This window comes from Rana temporaria, chromosome 5, assembly GCF_905171775.1.
Source record: "Rana temporaria chromosome 5, aRanTem1.1, whole genome shotgun sequence".
NCBI classification, from domain to species: Eukaryota; Metazoa; Chordata; class Amphibia; order Anura; family Ranidae; genus Rana; species Rana temporaria.
Genome location: NC_053493.1, coordinates 5,075,805 through 5,100,772, shown reverse-complemented (window position 1 = coordinate 5,100,772; position 24,968 = coordinate 5,075,805). Strand labels below are relative to the sequence as shown.

At 44.0% G+C, this 24,968-nt stretch overlaps 1 protein-coding gene across 2 annotated transcripts; it reads left to right on the top strand.

The window, feature by feature from the left end:
- Positions 1-354: 354 nt before the first annotated feature.
- On the top strand, positions 355-24,430 carry LOC120939752 (atypical protein kinase C-like). Of its 2 annotated transcripts, none has more exons than XM_040352087.1 (7): positions 355-1,153; positions 15,237-15,505; positions 17,196-17,284; positions 17,489-17,690; positions 19,840-20,034; positions 21,769-21,897; positions 22,002-24,430. In XM_040352087.1, the coding sequence occupies exons 2-7, from the start codon at positions 15,287-15,289 to the stop codon at positions 23,016-23,018; spliced, it is 1,851 nt and encodes a 616-aa protein (XP_040208021.1). In that variant the 5' UTR covers positions 355-1,153; positions 15,237-15,286; the 3' UTR covers positions 23,019-24,430. The 2 variants fall into 2 exon arrangements, with proteins under 2 accessions (XP_040208021.1, XP_040208020.1); XM_040352086.1 differs by lacking the exon at positions 355-1,153 and adding an exon at positions 5,423-6,016.
- The last annotated feature ends 538 nt before the right edge of the window (positions 24,431-24,968 follow it).

Below are 24,968 nucleotides of genomic sequence, written 5' to 3'. Positions count from 1 at the left end.
CTATGGGTTGGGGTGCAGGGTACTATGGGTTGGGGTGCAGGGTTCTGTGGAGGGGTGCAGGGTTCTGTGGAGGGGTGCAGGGTTCTGTGGAGGGGTGCAGGGTACTATGAGTTGGGGTGCAGGGTACTATGGGTTGGGGTGCAGGGTTCTGTGGAGGGGTGCAGGGTACTATGGGTTGGGGTGCAGGGTTCTGTGGAGGGGTGCAGGGTACTATGGGTTGGGGTGCAGGGTACTATGGGTTGGGGTGCAGGGTTCTGTGGAGGGGTGCAGGGTTCTGTGGAGGGGTGCAGGGTTCTGTGGAGGGGTGCAGGGTACTATGGGTTGGGGTGCAGGGTACTATGGGTTGGGGTGCAGGGTACTATGGGTTGGGGTGCAGGGTTCTGTAGAGTAGAGGGGTGGTGGCTGGGTGCAGGGTAGATGAGAGGTACAGGAAGGAGAGAGCTCCCACACAGGGTTCAATGGAGGAGCAGAGGGCAGTGTTAGAGGGGATCCTGGAACAGTTGGAAGGACCTGGATCAGAGGTAGGGGGGAGGGGGAGAGCACCTAGGAGGGACCTGAGGAATGAGGAGCGGCAACACAGGAGAGACTCGGAGACACAGGCAGCGCTCCGCCCCCATTTCTGTCACGTGAGACTAGCAGTGCCAGGACACAGATCACAGTCACAGCCTTGGTTACACTGCACGTCTAGCAGGGAGCCAGCACCGCAATCCCCAACCTACACCTCCATCCACTGAATAACCCACTGCCTGCCTCGCTCCTCCAACCAATCACCATCTACAGTATTACCTTCCTTCCTATCAGCAGAGCAAGGGGGCGGGAGGAGCTGTTGTGAAAAGACTCCTCCAATCCTGCTGACTGTGCAGCTCTCCCCGCCCCCTTGCTCTCTGCTGATAGGATGAAATCGTTGGTGGGGCGGGAGAGGAGAGAATCAGGAAGTGAGGAGACAGACATGGCCACACGTAATGATGAACGGCTGCATCGGCCGGCCGGGAGAATGTCCCGCATTGAGTGTACCCGGGACACGGGACAGAGCTCCACAATAAGGGACTGTCCCGGGCAATCCGGGACACGTGGTCATCCTAGAGCCTCTCTCCCTCATTGTCTGTAGTGGGACGTCTCCCTTCTGTTGTCTCCATCACCAGACGTGTCCCAGGTCAGTGAGATTGTTATCGTCTGTAGATCAATAATCTCCGCGGTGATAGGAATAAAAATTTAAAATAAAAAATTGATATTATTATAAAATAAATGTAATAAAAAATGTTTCTCCTCTTGCCGACGTATACTATATATATATATATCCATGGCAGCAAGGCGACTCCCTACATACCTGTATGTGAGTCTGCGCTTCCGGGTCTGGGGCGTGCACGTGCGCTGCTGCCGGCGACCCGCTCCAGCCATGATTGGATACAGCGGGAGCCAATCAGCGGGTCCGACGGACCCGACGATTGTTCCCGAGAGAGACAGAACGGCGGTCTGTCGATGTAAACAAAGCCGATCGCCGTTCTGTGACAAGGGAAGGTAAAGATCCCGCTAAACAGGAACACGGATCTCTGTGTTCCCACCGAACAAGCCCCTCCCCCACAGTTAGTAACCACTCCCAGGGAACACATATAACCCGTTCATCTCCCCTGAAGTCAACCCCTTCCCTGCCAGTGTCATTAATACAGTGACAGTGCATATTTTTAGCACTGATCAATGTATTGGCGTCACTGGTTCCCAAAAAAGGTGTCACATTGGGGTTTATTTACTAAAGCTAGAGAGGGAAAAATGAGTCACATTTCTGTATAGTACCCAATCAGCTTCCAGGTTTTATTGCCAAAGCTTCATTGAACGAGCCGAAGTTAGAAGCTGATTGGTTTCTATGCAGAAACGTGACAAATTTTGCCCTCTCTAGCTTTAGTACATAAACCCCTTAGCCTAGGTTTCCACTATTGTGACCTGAAAGTCGCGCGATTTTGCTGCAATTTTTGCCGCGATTTGAAGCAATGCCTGTGTATTCTTGAGGTCTATGGACCTCAAATCGCATTAAAGCGCCAAAAAGGTGCCGGGACCACTTTCAACTCGCTGGGACTTGAAGTCGCAGAGATATGATCGGTACTCATTGGAAATCATGGGGGGCATACGACTTGTCATTCAACTTTGCAGACCCAAGTCGCAGGACAAGTCGCACAAGTGGAAACCGAGTCGTAGTGTCCAATTTGTCCGCAATGTCGCAGTCCCGCTATAAGTCGCTGATTGCCACCATTACTGTTAAAAAATAAATAAATAATAAAAAATAAACTGGTAAAAAAAAATAAAAAATAATAAAAAATAAACTTGTGAAAAAAAAATATATATATATATATAAATGTCATAATGCTATCCCTTATTTTTTAGATGCGATAACTTTTGCGCAAACCAATCAATATACGCTTTTTGCAATCTTCTTATTTTATTTACACAGAGGGAGACCACAGCATGGAGGGGGCTTTCACACTGGAGCGGTGCGCTAGCAGGACCGCTCCAACAGTCCTGCTAGGCGCATCTTTGGAGCGGTGAAGGAGCGGTGTGTTTACCGCTCCTCCACCGCTCATTCCCATTAAAAGCAATGGGAAACTGCAGCTATACCACCGGCAATACGCCTCTGCAGAGGCGCATTGCAGGCAAAATTAACACTTTTTCAGCCGCTAGCGGGGGTAAAACCGCACCGCTAGCAGCCGAATACCGCCGTAATTCAACCGCAAAAATACCTAATACCGCCGCAAAATTGGCGGCGCTTTCTGCCGCCGCACCTCCCGCCCCAGTGTGAAAATGGCATGAGGGAACATAACGAATTATTAACCATTATTATAGTTTTTTTAATTATTATTATTTTGTATTCATAATAATAATAATAAAAAAACTATAATAATAGTTATAAACTATTAAATTATAGGTCTTGGAATGTCCTTTCAAATTTGGCTGTTAGTGAAGGTAATGAATTATTAACCAATATTATAGTGTATTTTATTATTATTATTATTATTATTATTATTTATTATAAATAGTTATAAAAACTATAATAATAGTTATAAATGAATAAATTATAGGTATTGTTTTTTTCTTTCAAACTTGGCAGTTAGTGAACATAACAAATTATTAACAATTATTATAGATTTGTTTTATTATTATTATTATTATTATTATTATTATTATTATTATTATTTATCATCAATAAGTAATAATATATTAATAAAAACTATAATAATAGTTAAAAACTATTTAATTATAGGTCTTGGAATTTCCTTTTAAATTTGTCTGTCAGTGAAGGTAATTAATTATTAACCAATATTATAGTTTATAATATTATTATTATTATTATTATTATTATTATTATTATTATTATTAATACAATTGCTAATAATAATGAAAACTATAATAATAGTTATAAATGAATACATTTTAGGAATTTTTTTTTGTTTCAAACCTGGCAGTTAGTGAACATAACAAATTATTAACAATTATTATATATAATAAAATATTATTATTCTTTATTATTAATAAGTAATAATTAATAAAAACTATAATAATAGTTATAAAATATTTAATTATAGGTCTTGGAATTTCCTTTCAAATTTGTCTGTTAGTGAAGGTAATGAATTATTAACCATTATTATAGTTGTATTATTATTATTATTATTATTATTATTATTATTATTTATAAATAATATATTATAATAATAAAAACTATAAAAGTTATAAACTAATAAATATATTTCCTTTTAAATTTGTCTGCTAGTGAACGTAAGAAATACAAAAAAAAAAAAAAAAAACGATTACCGCATCTATACAATTAGAATGTACTGAATTAGAATTTTTCTGAATTTGCGAATGATCCTAAAAAAAAAAAAAAAAAAAAAATGAATTTTTCGGCCGTGCAAATGTCTTTAATTAATTGTTAAAGGTACAAAGAAACTGCCTAGAAGAGACACGTTTTGTCGGACAACAAATGCAGCAAATCGCACAAACCTTCACAAATTGGTTATAATATTGCTTTTGTTTGCTTTAACCACTTGCCCACCGGGTTAATTCTGGCACTTCTCTCCTTCATGTGAAAATCACAATTTTTTTGCTAGAAAATTAATCAGAACCCCCAAACATTATATATTTTTTTTTATCAGACATCCTAGGGAATAAAATGGCAGTCATTGCAATACTTTTTGTCACACCGTATTTGCGCTGCGGTCTTACAAGCGCACTTTTTTTGGATAAAAATCACTTTTTTGAATTAAAAAATAAGACAACAATACATTTTGCCCAATTTTTTTATATATTGTGAAAGATAATGTTACGCCGAGTAAAATGATACCCAACATGTCACGCTTAAAAATTGCGCCCGCTCGTGGCATGGCGTCAAACTTTTACCCTTAAAAATCTCGATAGGCGACGTTTAAAAAATTCTACAGGTTGCATTTTTTGAGTTGCAGAGTAGGTCTAGGGCTAGAATTATTGCTCTCACTCTAACGATCGCGGCGATACCTCACTTGTGTGGTTTGAATACCGTTTTCATATGCGGGCGCTACTCGCATATGCGTTTGCTTCTGCGCGCGAGCTCGTCGGGACGGGGCGCTTTAAAAAAAATTTTTTTGTTTTTTTTATTTATTTTTATTTAGTTTTATAATTTTTTACACTGAAAAAAAAAAAAAAAAAAAAATTATCACTTTTATTCCTATTACAAGGAATGTAAACATCCCTTGTAATAGAAAAAAGCATGACAGGTCCTCTTAAATATGAGATCTGGGGGGTCAAAAAGACCTCAGATCTCATAATTAGACTTAAATGCAAAAAAAAAAAAAAAAAAATGTCATTTTTTCAAATGACAAAAAAAAAATGTTTCTTTAAGAGGCTGGGCGGGACTGACGTTTTGACGTCACTTCCGCCCAGCCAAGCTATGAGGACGGGTGAAGGAGATTTCTCCTTCAGTCCCGTCCCCGCTCAGCTGCCGGACACATCCGATCCCGTCCGCCGCTACCGACGGCTCCGGTAAGCGGCGGAGGGCGCGGGAGAGCAGCGGGAGGGGGGGGGGGCCCTCTCCCGCCACCGATAACGGCGATCTCGCGGCGAATCCGCCGCGGAGACCGCCGTTATCGTGTACACCACCGTCCCCTGAAAAGATGAATATCTCGGTTGTGGCAGCAGCTGCTGCCGTTATCGAGATATTCAACTTTAAATAGAGGACGTCTTTTTGACATGGGGCGGTGGTCAAGAGGTTAAAAGTCATTTTAGCGAATTTGTTTCCTAATAATATGCGATTGATAAACAACTGTGTAAATATCTTGTGACATAAAAAATTACAAATGCCGCCATTTGATTCTGCAGAGCCTCCGCTTTCAGAAAATATATACTTTTTACAGTAATTTCTGCTCATTTTAATGAACAAAAACATATTAAGAAAAAGTCCCCCGGCAGTGAAGGGGTTAAACAGTTGTTTGTACAGTGCACCAGACTGGCTGTAGATTTGAATTTTTGTCGGTTGGTTCTAAAAATAGAACACCTCATCCATCTGGAGCAGCTGTGTGAATTCAGTCTACAGAAAGGAAGGCTCATTTGCATACTGAACACTGATTGGCTACGGAACATGATGATGTCACTGGCTCCTCCCCTTATGGAACACTGATATGCATATGGGACTATGTGATGTCACTGTGGCTGCTCCACTTTTGCCAATTTAAGGAACACGCAGGGGACTGCAGCTCACTTGCTGCGTGTATCTGACCGAGCAGGATGCGTTATCTCTCTCTCAGCAGTGTTGCGAGTTCCATGAGAACAATGACACGATTTATGAGAAAGAACGTTTACAAAGCGAAGAACAACAAGGAAGAACCTGTTGTATTGCCCAGTGTGCGCCCTTTATCCGAGGAGCACCGGGCAAACCCACCGCCCCAAACTACCGCCCCTAAAAAGGGTGGAGCCAAGACTATAGGGCAGAAGGTCAGGGATGCCATATATAGAACCTGTCCCTGCCTACAACCCGAAATCCTAAAAGATGACTTTTATGGTAAGTAATATATTAGAGAATTATAATGCGAGGTGCAGAAATAAGCCGCAGTGCAAAGCAATCAATCCTTCCCATAGGAGATATATAGAAATAAGAGAAATCTGCCCTTCAAAGAGCACATTATGTAATCTGTGTAACATTTTGGATTTTTTATTTTGGATTCGATGTTATATATATATATATACACACACACACACACATTTACATATATATATACACACACACACATTTATATATATATATACACACACACAAACATTTATATATATATATGTGTTATATTTATTTTTTTATATATATATATATATATATATATATATAAAACTTCGAATCCAAAATAAAAAATCCAAAACTAGATATATATAACATTTTAATATATATATTATGTAATTAATTATTTAACACAAACACACATATGTATACATTTATATATATATATAGATATAGAAAAATTATATTTTATATTATATTTTAATATATAATATATATAAATATAACATTTCAATATATATATATATATATATATATATATATATATATATATATATATTACATACTTACTTATATATTTTTTATCAATTGATGTAATTAATTATTTAACACAAACACACACATATGTATATATTTATATATAGATATAAAAAAATATATATGGGGTCACCTCTATATATACACATAGTGGGGTCACCTCTATATATACACATAGTGGGGTCACCTCTATATATACACATAGTGGGATCACCTCTATATACACATAGTGGGGTCACCTCTATATACACACATAGTGGGGTCACCTCTATATATACACATAGTGGGGTCACCTCTATATACACATAGTGGGCTCACCTCTTTATACACACATAGTGGGGTCACCTCTATATACACATAGTGGGGTCACCTCTATATACACACATAGTGGGGTCACCTCTATATACACATAGTGGGCTCACCTCTATATATACACATAGTGGGATCACCTCTATATACACATAGTGGGGTCACCTCTATATACACACATAGTGGGGTCACCTCTATATACACATAGTGGGATCACCTCTATATACACACATAGTGGGGTCACCTCTATATACACATAGTGGGGTCACCTCTATATACACACATAGTGGGGTCACCTCTATATATACACATAGTGGGCTCACCTCTATATACACATAGTGGGGTCACCTCTATATACACACATAGTGGGGTCACCTCTATATATACACATAGTGGGGTCACCTCTATATACACATAGTGGGATCACCTCTATATACACACATAGTGGGGTCACCTCTATATACACATAGTGGGGTCACCTCTATATACACACATAGTGGGGTCACCTCTATATACACATAGTGGGGTCACCTCTATATACACATAGTGGGGTCACCTCTATATATACACATAGTGGGGTCACCTCTATATACACATAGTGGGGTCACCTCTATATACACATAGTGGGCTCACCTCTATATACACATAGTGGGGTCACCTCTATATACACATAGTGGGGTCACCTCTATATATACACATAGTGGGGTCACCTCTATACACACATAGTGGGGTCACCTCTATATACACATAGTGGGGTCACCTCTATATACACACATAGTGGGATCACCTCTATATACACATAGTGGGGTCACCTCTATATACACATAGTGGGGTCACCTCTATATACACATAGTGGGGTCACCTCTATATACACACATAGTGGGATCACCTCTATATACACATAGTGGGGTCACCTCTATATACACATAGTGGGATCACCTCTATATACACATAGTGGGGTCACCTCTATATACACACATAGTGGGATCACCTCTATATACACATAGTGGGCTCACCTCTATATACACACATAGTGGGGTCACCTCTATATACACATAGTGGGGTCACCTCTATATACACATAGTGGGGTCACCTCTATATACACACATAGTGGGGTCACCTCTATATACACACATAGTGGGGTCACCTCTATATATACACATAGTGGGGTCACCTCTATATACACATAGTGGGGTCACCTCTATATACACATAGTGGGGTCACCTCTATATACACATAGTGGGGTCACCTCTATATACACATAGTGGGATCACCTCTATATATACACATAGTGGGGTCACCTCTATATACACATAGTGGGCTCACCTCTATATACACATAGTGGGCTCACCTCTATATATACACATAGTGGGGTCACCTCTATATATACACATAGTGGGGTCACCTCTATAGACACATAGTGGGGTCACCTCTATATACACACATAGTGGGGTCACCTCTATATACACATAGTGGGGTCACCTCTATATATACACATAGTGGGGTCACCTCTATATACACATAGTGGGATCACCTCTATATACACATAGTGGGATCACCTCTATATACACATAGTGGGGTCACCTCTATATACACACATAGTGGGGTCACCTCTATATACACATTGTGGGATCACCTCTATATACACACATAGTGGGGTCACCTCTATATACACACATAGTGGGGTCACCTCTATATACACATAGTGGGCTCACCTCTATATACACATAGTGGGGTCACCTCTATATTCACATAGTGGGGTCACCTCTATATACACATAGTGGGGTCACCTCTATATACACATAGTATACCTCTATATACACATAGTGGGATCACCTCTATATACACATAGTGGGGTCACCTCTATATACACACATAGTGGGGTCACCTCTATATATACACATAGTGGGGTCACCTCTATATATACACATAGTGGGGTCACCTCTATATACACACATAGTGGGGTCACCTCTATATACACATAGTGGGGTCACCTCTATATATACACATAGTGGGCTCACCTCTATATACACACATAGTGGGGTCACCTCTATATACACATAGTGGGATCACCTCTATATACACATAGTGGGGTCACCTCTATATACACATAGTGGGGTCACCTCTATATACACATAGTGGGGTCACCTCGATATACACATAGTGGGGTCACCTCTATATATACACATAGTGGGATCACCTCTATATATACACATAGTGGGCTCACCTCTATATACACATAGTGGGGTCACCTCTATATATACACATAGTGGGGTCACCTCTATATACACATAGTGGGGTCACCTCTATATACACATAGTGGGCTCACCTCTATATACACATAGTGGGGTCACCTCTATATACACATAGTGGGCTCACCTCTATATACACATAGTGGGGTCACCTCTATATACACACATAGTGGGATCACCTCTATATACACATAGTGGGGTCACCTCTATATACACATAGTGGGCTCACCTCTATATACACATAGTGGGGTCACCTCTATATACACATAGTGGGGTCACCTCTATATACACATAGTGGGGTCACCTCTATATACACATAGTGGGGTCACCTCTATATACACACATAGTGGGGTCACCTCTATATATACACATAGTGGGGTCACCTCTATATACACATAGTGGGGTCACCTCTATATACACATAGTGGGGTCACCTCTATATACACATAGTGGGATCACCTCTATATATACACATAGTGGGGTCACCTCTATATACACACATAGTGGGGTCACCTCTATATACACATAGTGGGGTCACCTCTATACACACATAGTGGGCTCACCTCTATATACACACATAGTGGGATCACCTCTATATACACACATAGTGGGCTCACCTCTATATACACACATAGTGGGGTCACCTCTATATACACATAGTGGGCTCACCTCTATATACACATAGTGGGGTCACCTCTATATACACATAGTGGGCTCACCTCTATATACACATAGTGGGGTCACCTCTATATATACACATAGTGGGGTCACCTCTATATATACACATAGTGGGCTCACCTCTATATACACACATAGTGGGGTCACCTCTATATACACATAGTGGGGTCACCTCTATATATACACATAGTGGGCTCACCTCTATATATACACATAGTGGGGTCACCTCTATATAAACATAGTGGGGTCACCTCTATATACACATAGTGGGGTCACCTCTATATACACACATAGTGGGGTCACCTCTATATAAACATAGTGGGGTCACCTCTATATACACATAGTGGGGTCACCTCTATATACACATAGTGGGGTCACCTCTATATATACACATAGTGGGCTCACCTCTATATATACACATAGTGGGCTCACCTCTATATACACATAGTGGGGTCACCTCTATATACACATAGTGGGATCACCTCTATATACACATAGTGGGATCACCTCTATATACACATAGTGGGGTCACCTCTATATACACATAGTGGGGTCACCTCTATATACACATAGTGGGATCACCTCTATATACACATAGTGGGGTCATCTCTATATACACATAGTGGGGTCACCTCTATATACACATAGTGGGATCACCTCTATATACACATAGTGGGGTCACCTCTATATACACATAGTGGGATCACCTCTATATACACATAGTGGGGTCACCTCTATATACACACATAGTGGGGTCACCTCTATATACACATAGTGGGGTCACCTCTATATACACATAGTGGGGTCACCTCTATATACACATAGTGGGCTCACCTCTATATACACACACATAGTGGGGTCACCTCTATATACACATAGTGGCGTCACCTCTATATACACATAGTGGGGTCACCTCTATATACACATAGTGGGGTCATCTCTATATACACACATAGTGGGGTCACCTCTATATACACATAGTGGGGTCACCTCTATATACACACATAGTGGGGTCACCTCTATATACACATAGTGGGATCACCTCTATATACACATAGTGGGGTCACCTCTATATACACATAGTGGGGTCACCTCTATATACACATAGTGGGGTCACCTCTATATATACACATAGTGGGATCACCTCTATATACACATAGTGGGGTCACCTCTATATACACATAGTGGGGTCGCCTCTATATACACACATAGTGGGGTCACCTCTATATACACATAGTGGGGTCACCTCTATATACACATAGTGGGGTCACCTCTATATACACATAGTGGGGTCACCTCTATATACACATAGTGGGGTCACCTCTATATACACATAGTGGGGTCACCTCTATATACACATAGTGGGGTCACCTCTATATATACACATAGTGGGATCACCTCTATATACACATAGTGGGGTCACCTCTATATACACATAGTGGGGTCGCCTCTATATACACACATAGTGGGGTCACCTCTATATACACATAGTGGGGTCACCTCCAGTGCTTTAACTGGGCCGGAACGCGGCGGTACTCAGTACCGCCACTTCCAAAAATGGCCCTGGAGAGTACCAGCACCTCTCCGTGCGCCCAGTACGTGGGTTTCCCGTACCGGAACGCAGCCCCAGGCCAGGAATATGATGATCAGTGGCGGAACTACCGCCATAGCGACCCCGCTGATGGGGAGGCAGATCGGTGCGCTTTGACATTTACAGAACCGATGCTGTGTATCTCTCCCTCCTGTCGGCATCATTTCTGTAACTGTCACAGCGCACCGATCTGCCTCCCTGTTCTAGCCACATGTGATCCTCCTATAGGTGCCTGGTCTCCCCCCAGCGCTGCCTGCTTTCCTCTCCCTAAAAGCTGGGGGACACTGTGAGAGCGGGGGAGGGCTTTCCTGTCTTAATGCACAGGCACTTCTGTGAACTGCCCAGGGGTCCTAGGTGCATGGGGGGCCTTTGAAGTTTCCTCCCAGCAGGTTCGGGCAGCAGTGGTAACAGGTCTCCTCACGTTGGCTTTACAGGTCATTTCTGGCTGTGTCTGCAATGCTCTCTCTCTCTCCCTGGCATCTTCCTCCCTTCCTCAGCCACTATCTGGCCGGCCGTCCTGCTCCTCCCTGTCGTCCTCACACAGATCCATTCATCTTTGCCTGTCACACTGCTCCTCTCAGATGGTTGTTATCTCTCCCCCTCCCTTCCCTGACTTTTCCCTGCAGACACTTTACCTTCACACATGTGTGTGTGTGTGTCCCAGGATCTACAAACATTACAAATGTCTGGAACAGTGGCGGCTGGTGCTCAAAATTGGGGGGGGGGGGGCGCAAAAATTTAAGCCTCACTGTGCCCATCACATGCAACCACTGTGCCATGCCACCAAATGCAGCCACTGTGCCATCAATTGTCACCACTGTGCCATGCCATCAAACAGCAACTGTGCCATCAATTGTCACCACTGTGCCATGCCATCAAACGCAGCTACTGTGCCATCAAACGCAGTCACTGTGCCATGCCATCAAACGCAGCTACTGTTCCATCAATTGTCACCACTGTGCCATGCCATCAAATGCAGCCACTGTGCCCCTCAATTGTTGCCACTGTGCCAATTGTCACCACTGTGCCCCATGATGCCACTGTGCCCATTGTCACCACTGTGCCCCTTGATGCCACTGTGCCCATTGTCACCACTGTGCCCCATGATGCCACTGTGCCAATTGTCACCTCTGTGCCCTTTGTCACCACTGTGCCCCATGATGCCACTGTGCCCAGTGTCGCCCCTTTCCCTGTAAAAAGCACTTACCTGAATTTAGCATTTATGTTCAGTAGCTCTTTCTACAGTAGCTCTTTTTCAGGGTACTTTCTAAGGGTATTTTCATGTTCAGTATTGGGGGGGGGGAGCACCGGCGCCTAATAGAGTACCGGCACCTCTTTTGGCCCACTTAAAGCACTGGTCACCTCTATATACACACATAGTGGGGTCACCTCTATATACACACATAGTGGGGTCACCTCTATATACACACATAGTGGGGTCACCTCTATATACACATAGTGGGCTCACCTCTATATATACACATAGTGGGGTCACCTCTATATACACACATAGTGGGGTCACCTCTATATATACACATAGTGGGGTCACCTCTATATACACATAGTGGGGTCACCTCTATATACACATAGTGGGCTCACCTCTATATACACATAGTGGGCTCACCTATATATACACACAGTGGGGTCACCTCTATATACACATAGTGGGGTCACCTCTATATATACACATAGTGGGCTCACCTCTATATATACACATAGTGGGGTCACCTCTATATACACACATAGTGGGGTCACCTCTATATACACATAGTGGGGTCACCTCTATATACACACATAGTGGGGTCACCTCTATATACACATAGTGGGGTCACCTCTATATATACACATAGTGGGCTCACCTCTATATACACACATAGTGGGGTCACCTCTATATACACATAGTGGGGTCACCTCTATATACAGATAGTGGGGTCACCTCTATATACACACATAGTGGGATCACCTCTATATACACATAGTGGGATCACCTCTATATACACATAGTGGGGTCACCTCTATATACACATAGTGGGGTCACCTCTATATACACACATAGTGGGGTCACCTCTATATACACATAGTGGGGTCACCTCTATATATACACATAGTGGGCTCACCTCTATATACACACATAGTGGGGTCACCTCTATATACACATAGTGGGGTCACCTCTATATACAGATAGTGGGGTCACCTCTATATACACACATAGTGGGATCACCTCTATATACACATAGTGGGATCACCTCTATATACACACATAGTGGGCTCACCTCTATATATACACATAGTGGGGTCACCTCTGTATATACACATAGTGGGCTCACCTCTATATACACATAGTGGGGTCACCTCTATATACACATAGTGGGGTCACCTCTATATACACATAGTGGGGTCACCTCTATATACACATAGTGGGATCACCTCTATATACACATAGTGGGGTCACCTCTATATACACATAGTGGGATCACCTCTATATACACACATAGTGGGGTCACCTCTATATACACATAGTGGGGTCACCTCTATATACACACATAGTGGGGTCACCTCTATATATACACATAGTGGGGTCACCTCTATATACACATAGTGGGGTCACCTCTATATACACACATAGTGGGGTCACCTCTATATACACACATAGTGGGGTCACCTCTATATACACATAGTGGGGTCACCTCTATATACACACATAGTGGGGTCACCTCTATATACACATAGTGGGGTCACCTCTATATACACATAGTGGGGTCACCTCTATATACACATAGTGGGATCACCTCTATATACACATAGTGGGGTCACCTCTATATACACATAGTGGGGTCACCTCTATATATAGATAGTGGGGTCACCTCTATATACACATAGTGGGATCACCTTTATATATACACATAGTGGGGTCACCTCTATATTCACATAGTGGGGTCACCTCTATATACACATAGTGGGGTCACCTCTATATACACACATAGTGGGATCACCTCTATATACACATAGTGGGCTCACCTCTATATATACACATAGTAGGGTCACCTCTATATACACATAGTGGGGTCACCTCTATATACACATAGTGGGGTCACCTCTATATACACACATAGTGGGCTCACCTCTATATACACACATAGTGGGGTCACCTCTATATACACATAGTGGGGTCACCTCTATATACACATAGTGGGGTCACCTCTATATACACATAGTGGGGTCACCTCTATATACACACATAGTGGGGTCACCTCTATATACACACATAGTGGGGTCACCTCTATATACACACATAGTGGGGTCACCTCTATATATACACATAGTGGGGTCACCTCTATATATACACATAGTGGGGTCACCTCTATATACACATAGTGGGATCACCTCTATATACACATAGTGGGGTCACCTCTATATACACATAGTGGGCTCACCTCTATATACACATAGTGGGGTGACATTCTATATTCAATTGTCGCCACTGTGCCCATCAATTGTCTTCACTGTGCCATGCCAAACGCAGCCACTGTGCCATCAATTGTCGCCACTGTGCCATGCCAAACGCAGCCACTGTGCCATGTTATTCAGATTGCTGGCGCTCACTAGGGGGGCGGCCATCTGAATAGTGGGCAGCAGCAACAATACATAGATTCATGCAATGCACGAATCTATGTATTGTATTTCAGTGGCGGTGCAGGAGCGAGAGGGGGCGGCGCTCCTGCGCCCTCTATGGATGCACCGCCACTGCTCATGACACTCACTAATATCTGATGATCCATCTAAATGTGCACAGATTTCGTGTAAGATCGATCAATGGGGTGTAAAGAGCAAGAATAAAAATGACTGTTTTCTTCTCTCTCTAGGACTAGACGGTGAACGTCGCAACCAGTCACGCGTACTCTCCATTGAAAAGATGAACTGTCATAGAATGATCGGAGGGGGACGCTACGGGACTGTGCATTTGGGCTCTCATCCCGCCATTGACCAGAAGCTGGCAGTTAAAATTATAAAAAAGAAAAAATTACGGAAAAACGAAGATCATTGGAAAACGGTTTCCACAGAACTTGGCGTGCTGGAGAAAGTCGGCCAGAGTCCATATATCACACATATGTATGGAATGTTACAGACAAAGGTAAGTCTTTTCACCTTCCACTTTCTTCACCTCTTTCCTGTACTGCACTCCACTACTGATCCAGACCCCCTGAAATTTACACAAGGCTAAGCAACCCCCTTCCCCCTCATATGACGGTCTTCACACCAATAGTCCCTAAGGCGGCACTGAGTGCTGAATTGTGAGCTTCACTTGTGTCCCACACCAGGTTTTTCCTGAGGGGTCCGGCTGTCAGGGCCGCCATCAGGAATTATGGGGCCCCTTACACAGCTTCAGGCATGGCCCCTTTCTGGAGCTGCCGCGAATCGAATTGAGAAGCGGGGGGGCTCTTTACAAAAAAAAAAAAGAAGAAATAAAGAAAAATATATATAATAAAAGGGGGGTAGCCATCCGGGGCCCTGGGGACCTCTGGGCCCTTTAATAAAAATAAAAAAAGAAATAAAAAATATATAAATATATAAAAAATAAAATAAACATTTATAAAAAAATAAAAAAAGGGGGGGGTTGCCATCCAGAGCCCTGGGGACCTCTGGGCCCTTTAATAAAAAATAAATATATAAACAAAAATAAAAAAATAAACATTTATAAAAAAAATAAAATAAAGGGGGTTTGCCACATGGGGCCCTGGGGACCTCTGAGCCCTTTAATAATTAATAATAATAATAATAATAATAATAATAATAATAATAATAATATTTTATATATATATATATATATATATATATATATATATATATATATATATATATATATATATAAAATAAAAGAAATAAAAAAATATATAAAAAAAGGTTGTCATCCGGGGCCCTGAGGATCTCTGGGCCCCTGGGGACCTCCGGACCCCTAAAAAAAAAAAAAAAAATGGCCCTTTAATAAAAAATAAAATAAAAATATATTAAAAAATATATATATTTTTTATAAAAATAAATAAAAAGGGGGGGGGGTTGCCATCCGGGGCCCTGGAGTCCTCCAGGGCCCTGGGGACCTCCGGACCTCTAAAAAAAAAAAAAATTGGCCCTTTAATAAAAAATAAAATAAAAATATATTAAAAAATATATATATATTTTTTATAAAAAATAAATAAATAAAAGGGGGGTTGCCACCCAGGGCCCTGGGGTCCTTCGGGCCCCTGGGGACCTTTGTACCTCTAAAAAAATAAAATAAAAAGAATTGACCCTTTAATAAAAAATAAAATAAAAATATATTAAAAAAAATATATATATTTTTTTTTATAAAAAAATAAATAAAAAAAATTGGCCCTTTAATAAAAAATAAAATAAAAATATATTAAAACAAATATATATATTTTTTTATGAAAAATAAATAAAAAAAGGGGGGGGTTGCCATCCGGGGTCCTCCGGGCCCCTGGGGACCTCCGGACCTCTAAAAATAAAAAAAATTGGCCCTTTAATAAAAAATAAAATACAAATATATTAAAAATATATATATTTTTTTAATAAAAATAAAATAAAAAAAAGGGGGGTTGCCTTCTGGGGCCCTGTGGGCCTCCGGACCCCTGCCTGTACCCCCCTGATGGCGGCCCTGCCGGCTGTAGTGGATGGAAAGCAGTATGGGTAAGGGCAGAACTCTAGAGTGCCTCCTACAACTACAACTCTATCCACTTTTCCTAACTTGTGTGTGTGTGTCTGTCTATTACAAAATGAAATCCTGCATGACTATAATGTAAACTTTTTCTCTTATTTCTACACAGCATGAAATCGTCGTTGTCATGGAACGCCTGAGCAGAGAGGATCTCTTCGACAACATGGTTCCAGGTCCATTACCCGATGACACCATCAGGTAAGTTCAATACCCGGGTCACTCTGGAGTCGGGGGAGGGGGGGGGGGTGAACGACCACTGAGAAAATGGCAGTGATCACCCCCTTCACCTGAGCCCTGACCATCCACACCCCTATGTACTATAGGGGGAAGTCATTTCATCTTTAGATTAAATTAGTCTGCAATGATTTGGGATGCTAATTTATATATCTCTTTCCCCATCAGATACTTCATAGCGGAAATGATCTGCGCTCTACGGTACCTGCGTTCTAAGGAGATCGTCCACAGAAACATCAAGCCTAAAAATATCCTCTTGAGTGATGACGGCCACATCAAAATCACGGGTTTTGGCTTGGCAGTTGCTGGAGTCACAGAGTCCAAGAGGATCAAAGGACAAGCCGGGAGTCTAACGTTCAGGGCGCCAGAGGTAAGATACATGCTAGCCACCTGATATTAGATCTAATTGTAATGTTTGTTATTATGGGATATAGACATAAGATAAAGTGGGGCCTATTGCCCCCCCCCCCATCTGTGTGTATTGGTGACCACTGTCATTGAGGAAGAAAGTAAGATCCAAAGTTATAGAGTTTTCCCCAAAAACCTTCAATAGGGGTGCCTGTTCTGGGGACAATTCTTTAACCACTTAAGCCCCGGACCTTTAGGCAGCTAAATGCCCAGGCCAGGTTTTGCGATTTGGCACTGCAACGCTTTAACTGACAATGGCGGGGTCGTGCGACGTGGCTCCCAAACAAAATTGGCGTCCTTTTTTCCCCACAAATAGAGCTTTCTTTTGGTGGTATTTGATCACCTCCGCGGTTTTTATTTTTTGCGCTATAAACAAAAATAGAGCCACAATTTTGAAAAAAAATATTTTTTACTTTTTGCTATAATAAATATCCCCCGAAAACACATATAAAATTTCTTTTTTCCTCAGTTTAGTCCGCTACGTATTCTTCTACCTATTTTTGGTATAAAAAAAATCACAATAAGCGTTTATCGATTGGTTTGCGCAAAATTTACAAAATAGGGGATAGTTTTATTGCATTTTTATTATTTATTTATTTTTTTACTACTAATGGCGGCGATCAGCGATTTTTTTCCTGACTGCACTTCGGACAATTTTGACACATTTTTGGGACCATTGTCATTTTCACAGCAAAAAAATGCATTTAAATTGCATTGTTTATTGTGAAAATGACAGTTGAAATTTGGGAGTTAACCACAGGGGGCGCTGTAGGAGTTAGGGTTCACCTAGTGTGTGTTTACAACTGTAGGGGGGTGTGGCTGTAGGTCTGATGTCATCGATCGAGTCTTCCTATAAAAGGGATGACACAATCGATGCAGCCGTCACAGTGAAGCACGGGGAAGCCGTGTTTACATACGGCTCTCCCCGTTCTTCAGCTCCGGGGAGCGATCGCGAGGGGGCGGCTAGAAACAAATAGCCGCGCCCTCATCCCGGATCGCTCCCCGGCAATTTCCGACCGCCGCATGTACCGGGGGGGTCCCGATCGGACCCCCGACCCGCGGAAAAGCAGGGACGTACATGTACGCCCATTTGCCTGTACGTGCCATTCTGTGGACGTATATATACATGCGGCGGGCGTTAAGCGGTTAAGAGAGAAATTTCCCTCAATTTGGGAGACTGTGACAGAACCCACTGTCACTGGGCCAGATTCAAGAAGCACTTGCGCCCGCTTACTTGCTCCGGTGTAACGAGTGCTCCTGATTCAGGAACCTCGTTACACCGACTGCAGCCTAAGATATGACAGACATAAGCCTCCTTATGCCTTCATATCTTTGGCTGCATTCTTGCGTTGGCCGCTAGGTGGCGCGGCCATTGTGATCTGTGTATAGTATGCAAATTGCATACTACCACCGATTCACAAAAGATGCGCGGGCCCTGCGCACGCAAGGTACGGAGTTTCCGTACGGCGACTTTAGCATAAGGCTGCTCCTGCTAATAGCAGGGGCAACCAATGCTAAAGTATAGCTGCGCTTCCCGCTCGTGAAATTAAAATTTCACGTCGTTTACGTAAGTGAACCGTGAATGGCGCTGGACGCCATTCACGTTCACTTAGAAGCAAATGACGTCCTTGCGACGTCATTTGCCGCAATGCACGTCGGGAAAGTTTCCCGACGGAGCATGCGCTGTTCGCTCGGCGCGGGAGCGCGCCTAATTTAAATGATTCCCGCCCCCGGCGGGATCATTTACATTAGGCAGCCTTACGCCCGGCTGTTTAGCATATCGCCCGCGCAATTTACGGAGCAACTGCTCCGTGAATCGCGGGCAAAACGCAATATTTGCGTGGGCGCAGAGAAAAATATTTGCTCTTTGCCCACGCAAATATTGCTCGGATCTACCTGAATCTGGGCCACTGTGTGTTTTGTTAGGGACTGTAGGCGGGCCTCCTACCCACAGATTAAGGCCCAGAAGAGACTGGAGACAAGCTGGCATTGAGATAATGTAATGTAATGCTACATCCCTGCGCCCCCATCCCCCCTCTTGTTGCTGTGTCTAATTGTGTTGGTAAATGACAATCAGCTAATTTATCTTTCTCTTCATCATGTTTTTACAGGTCCATCGAGGTTTAAAATACTTCGGCATGGTCGACTATTTTGCACTGGGAGTAATAGTCTATGTGATGGCGTTCGGCTGGCATCCATTTCTTAGAGGCGGAGAGCCAACCATGAAAATAACAGGGAAAGTGCTCGGCAAGAAACCGCGTTTTCCAGAAGGCGTGAACCCTGCCCTCCGTAGCATCATAGAGATCGTAAGTATACATAGAGGTTTTATATCTTTTAAGGGACAAAGTCCTTTCCAGGTTACATATATCTTATTAGGATTGTAGAAGACACATTAGAAATGTCACATGTTTACCTGCACACATTGATGGAACTGAGCACCACACTCCCAGAGTCCATTCCCTTCCTACAATAGTGCTGACCAGCCTGATTCCTACACCAACCACTACACTTCACTCTACACTGACCTATACTGACCACTACACTGTCCACTATGCTGACCACTACACTATACTGTCCACTACACTACACTGACCTACCCGATTCATATACTGACCACTACACTACACTATACTGAATACTATACTGACTGTTACACTACACTGACCACTACACTATACTGACCACTACACTGACCACTACACTACACTAACCACTGTACTACACTACACTGACCACTATACTAACCACTATACTATATTGACCAAAATACTACACTACACTGACCACTACACAATACTGACCACTTCACTGACAGTTATATTGACCGCTACACTACACTGACCACTATACTACACGCTACACAACACTTACCACTATACTACACTGACCACTATACTACACTGACCACTATACTATACTGACCACTATACTATACTGACCACTATACTGCCTGCTACACTACACTGACCACTACACTATACTGACCACTACACTATATTGACCACTACACTATACTGACCACTATACTACACTGACCATTACACTACACTGACCACTACACTATACTGACCACTACACTATATTGACCACTACACTATATTGACCACTACACTATACTGACCACTATACTACACTGACCATTACACTATACTGACCACTACACTACACTAACCACTACTAACCACTATACTATACTGACCACTACACTATCCTACCTACAGTATTTCTATACTGACCACTACACTACACTGCATGAATCTAGCTGCACTAGCTGCTCTTCTCTCTCTCTCTGGCTGCTCCATCTCCCCAGACTGTGTCCAAAATACCCCCTCACGATCACGAGGGAGTCTCCTTCTCTGTTATCCATTGGTCCGGAGAAGAAGTAGACAGCGGCGGTTCAAAATCTTAATTTCTTGTGTCTCCCGCCGCCCGCGCTTTGCCATGTTCAGACTCCATCTCCGGAACCCTGTGATTGGGCGTATGGGGTCATCAGCGGCGGCGGGGCAGGCCTGTTAACGATTGCGGTTGCTCCTGAAGTCCAGCCTTCGACCAATCACAATGCCGGATACTGGACATGGGCAGAGGCGGGACTCCAGGATCTACCGCAATCGTGGACCGGCCAGCCCCGCCGCACATGCCCCCATACGCCCAATCACAGGGCGCCTGAGACTAAACATGGCGGCAAAGCACGGAGGAAAGTACATTTAGGAGGAGACAGCATTTGTGACACATACTGGAGGGGAATTGCGCCCCCCTAAATGTTGCACCCAGTGCCATGCCCCCCCCCCCCACGCCACACCACTGGGTCTGTGTGGTTTCCTTGGATCATGACCGAACCAATCACATACGCAGTGAATTCAATTTCTGGGGACATTCCTTACACAGACAGCATCTAGAACTCCCCTGGGGCTGCCATCATCATAAGAGCGATATAAGAAATATGTAACTGTCAGAATCAAATATTAAAAGGGGAATTCTATTGTTCAGAGATTGTTTATGTTATATCAGTGTTTCTTATTATATTCTTTTCCTTTTTACAGTTACTATGTAAAAACCAAGATGAGCGGATGATGCTAGCACGTGGCATCCGAGGACACCCCTTCTTACGGAATGTGGACTGGAAGGAGACAAAGCAAGGGAATTCACCGCCACCATTTCCATCAGGAAATGTAAGTATACGTATAAGGGAGGAGTCCCAGCACAATTGCGAGATTTATAGATATTTTTTTTCTGAATAAATTCGAAACATTGACAAGTCTTTTTCTCTTTCCAGGTTCCTGAGGAAGATCTGAGTGCAGGAATACCAGGGGATAAATTCCTTCAATCTGAAGAACACCATGAGTCGCCGATAGAGCCAGAGGAGCAGAAGAAATTCCATGGCCAGGATCCTCACCGTAGTGCCTCATCACCACCATTGGAGAGCCAGGATCCTCACCATAGGGCCTCATCATCACCATTGGAGAGCCAGGGTCCTCACAGTATGGCCTCATCACCACCATCGGAGAGCCAGGATCCTCACAGTATGGCCTCATCACCACCATTAGAGAGCCAGGATCCTCACAGTAGGGCCTCATCACCACAATCGGAGAGCCAGGATCTTCACCGTAGGGCCTCATCATCATCATCGGAGAGCAGGGATCCTCACCGTACGGCCTCATCATCACCATCGGAGAGCAAGGATCCTCACCGTACGGCCTCATCATCACCATCGGAGAGCCAGGATCCTCACAGTATGGCCTCATCACCACCATCGGAGAGCCAGGATCCTCACTGTAGTGCCTCATCACCACCATCGGAGAGCCAGGATCCTCACCGTAGTGCCTCATCACCACCATCGGAGAGCCAGGATCCTCACCATAGGGCCTCATCATCACCATTGGAGAGCCAGGATCCTCACAGTATGGCCTCATCACCACCATCGGAGAGCCAGGATCCTCACTGTAGGGCCTCATCACCACCATCGGAGAGCCAGGGTCCTCACAGTATGGCCTCATCACCACCATCGGAGAGCCAGGATCCTCACAGTATGGCCTCATCACCACCATTAGAGAGCCAGGATCCTCACAGTAGGGCCTCATCACCACAATCGGAGAGCCAGGATCCTCACCGTAGGGCCTCATCATCATCATCATCGGAGAGCAATGATCCTCACCATACCGCCTCATCACCACCACCAACGTACAGCTTCACCATCGCCATGGAAGAGCCAGGATCCTTACAGTGGAGCCTCATCACCTCCATCGAAGAGCCAGAATCCCCACATTGGAGCCTCAGCATCACCTTTGAATAGGCAGGATCATCAATGTGGAGCCTCAGATCATTAGACTCTGAAGGATCTACAACCATCTAATGTGACATTTATTTTTCAGGGACAACTTTTTAAGGTCCCAATGATATAGGTAGGAAGATACATTTTATTTATCATCTACGGATGACAAGACATAAAGACATTGTGACAACAACCACTGACTTCCCTATTACCAAGATCTCCAGAGAATGTGGTTGTGTCACATATCAGACCACCCATCACATGTGATCTGACTGCTGCATGATAGCGGCGTATGACGTCACACGTGACATGGGCATGCCTACTGTGCATTCGTAGAGCAGCCACAATCCAGAAGGCCAATCAGAGCGAAGCGTGATCTCAAGCTCCACCCCCAGGCAACAACCAGCTCAGACCACTCCCAAAGAGTCACTGCCATTGGCAGGACATGTGGAGGAGGAGCGGGCTATATGGGAAGGAGTCTAACCAGCATATAATTGGGAAAAAATCAGGAGTGTCCATCTTCTTAAACCACTAAGGACTCCTTCACACCTACCATTTTAGCATGCAGCGAAATGGAGTATTATCCATGGGTGCAAAGTGTGCAGTGCACATGGGCCCCATTGGGGGGTGGGGTCCACTGTGCTCTGACCCACACTGCAACCATGGAACTGTGACGATTGTGAGACACCATTGTCCTGTTTTCCCACTTATATGCCGGATAGAATCTTCCCCCATAGCCCACTCATCCTCCATATTTCCTGCCAATGGTATCTGCAGCATTGACTCTCCGGGAGTGATTTAGGTGGGTTGCTCCCCAGGGGGGGAGGGGGGACTTGGGAATGGGCCTCCCTCTGTATGGCTTCCTGGAATGATATCCATGTAACCCCAGGAGATGGTTGGGGTTACATGGATGGAGGTCGTAGTAATAGGAAAGTCAGTGGATGTTGTCACAATGTATTTATGTCTTGTTTTCTGTAAATGAGAAATAAAATGTATTTTCTTATCTATCCCGCCTTGATGTGGGGACCTTAAAAAGTCCAACTTTGTCCCTCTAAAATAAAAGTCAAATCAGATGATCCGAGGCTCTATCTTTATGAGAAATAGAATGTATGTTCTGATCTATAATGTCTTGAACAGTATACAAAGTCGTGCATTTCATAAGGAGATGAACTGGTCACCCTAGACTGATGATTCAGGGACTATCTGATCGCCTTAGGGGGTCAGGAAGGAATTTTTTCCCTTTGAAACTCATCTGACTGAGGGGGTTTTCGCCTTCCTCTGAATCATCCTAAAGGTTTAGGAGTCTGAAAAGGCCCCGCCTCTGAGGAGTCAGAGGATAACAATTAGAGGTAGACCTATATGGGTTTTTCTATGGCCGATGCCGATATTTAGAAATCAGGGCGGCCGATGGCCGATATATAATGCAGATTTTTGCGGCCGATTTTTTTTTTTTGCTAGGCGCGGGTGGTGCTGCGTTGTGGAGAGGGATGGGTGGTGCTGCGTTGTGGAGAGGGATGGGTGGTGCTGCGTTGTGGGGAGGGATGGGTGGTGCTGCGTTGTGGAGAGAGATGGGTGGTGGTGCGTTGTGGGGAGGGATGGGTGGTGGTGCGTTGTGGAGAGGGATGGGTGGTGCTGCGTTGTGGAGAGGGATGGGTGGTGGTGCGTTGTGGGGAGGGATGGGTGGTGGTGCGTTGTGGGGAGGGATGGGTGGTGGTGCGTTGTGGGGGGGAGGGATGGGTGGTGGTGCGTTGTGGGGAGGGATGGGTGGTGGTGCGTTGTGGGGAGGGATGGGTGGTGGTGCGTTGTGGGGGGGAGGGATGGGTGGTGGTGCGTTGTGGGGAGTGATGGGTGGTGCTGCGTTGTGGAGAGGGATGGGTGGTGCTGCGTTGTGGAGAGGGATGGGTGGTGGTGCGTTGTGGGGAGGGATGGGTGGTGGTGCGTTGTGGGGAGTGATGGGTGGTGGTGCGTTGT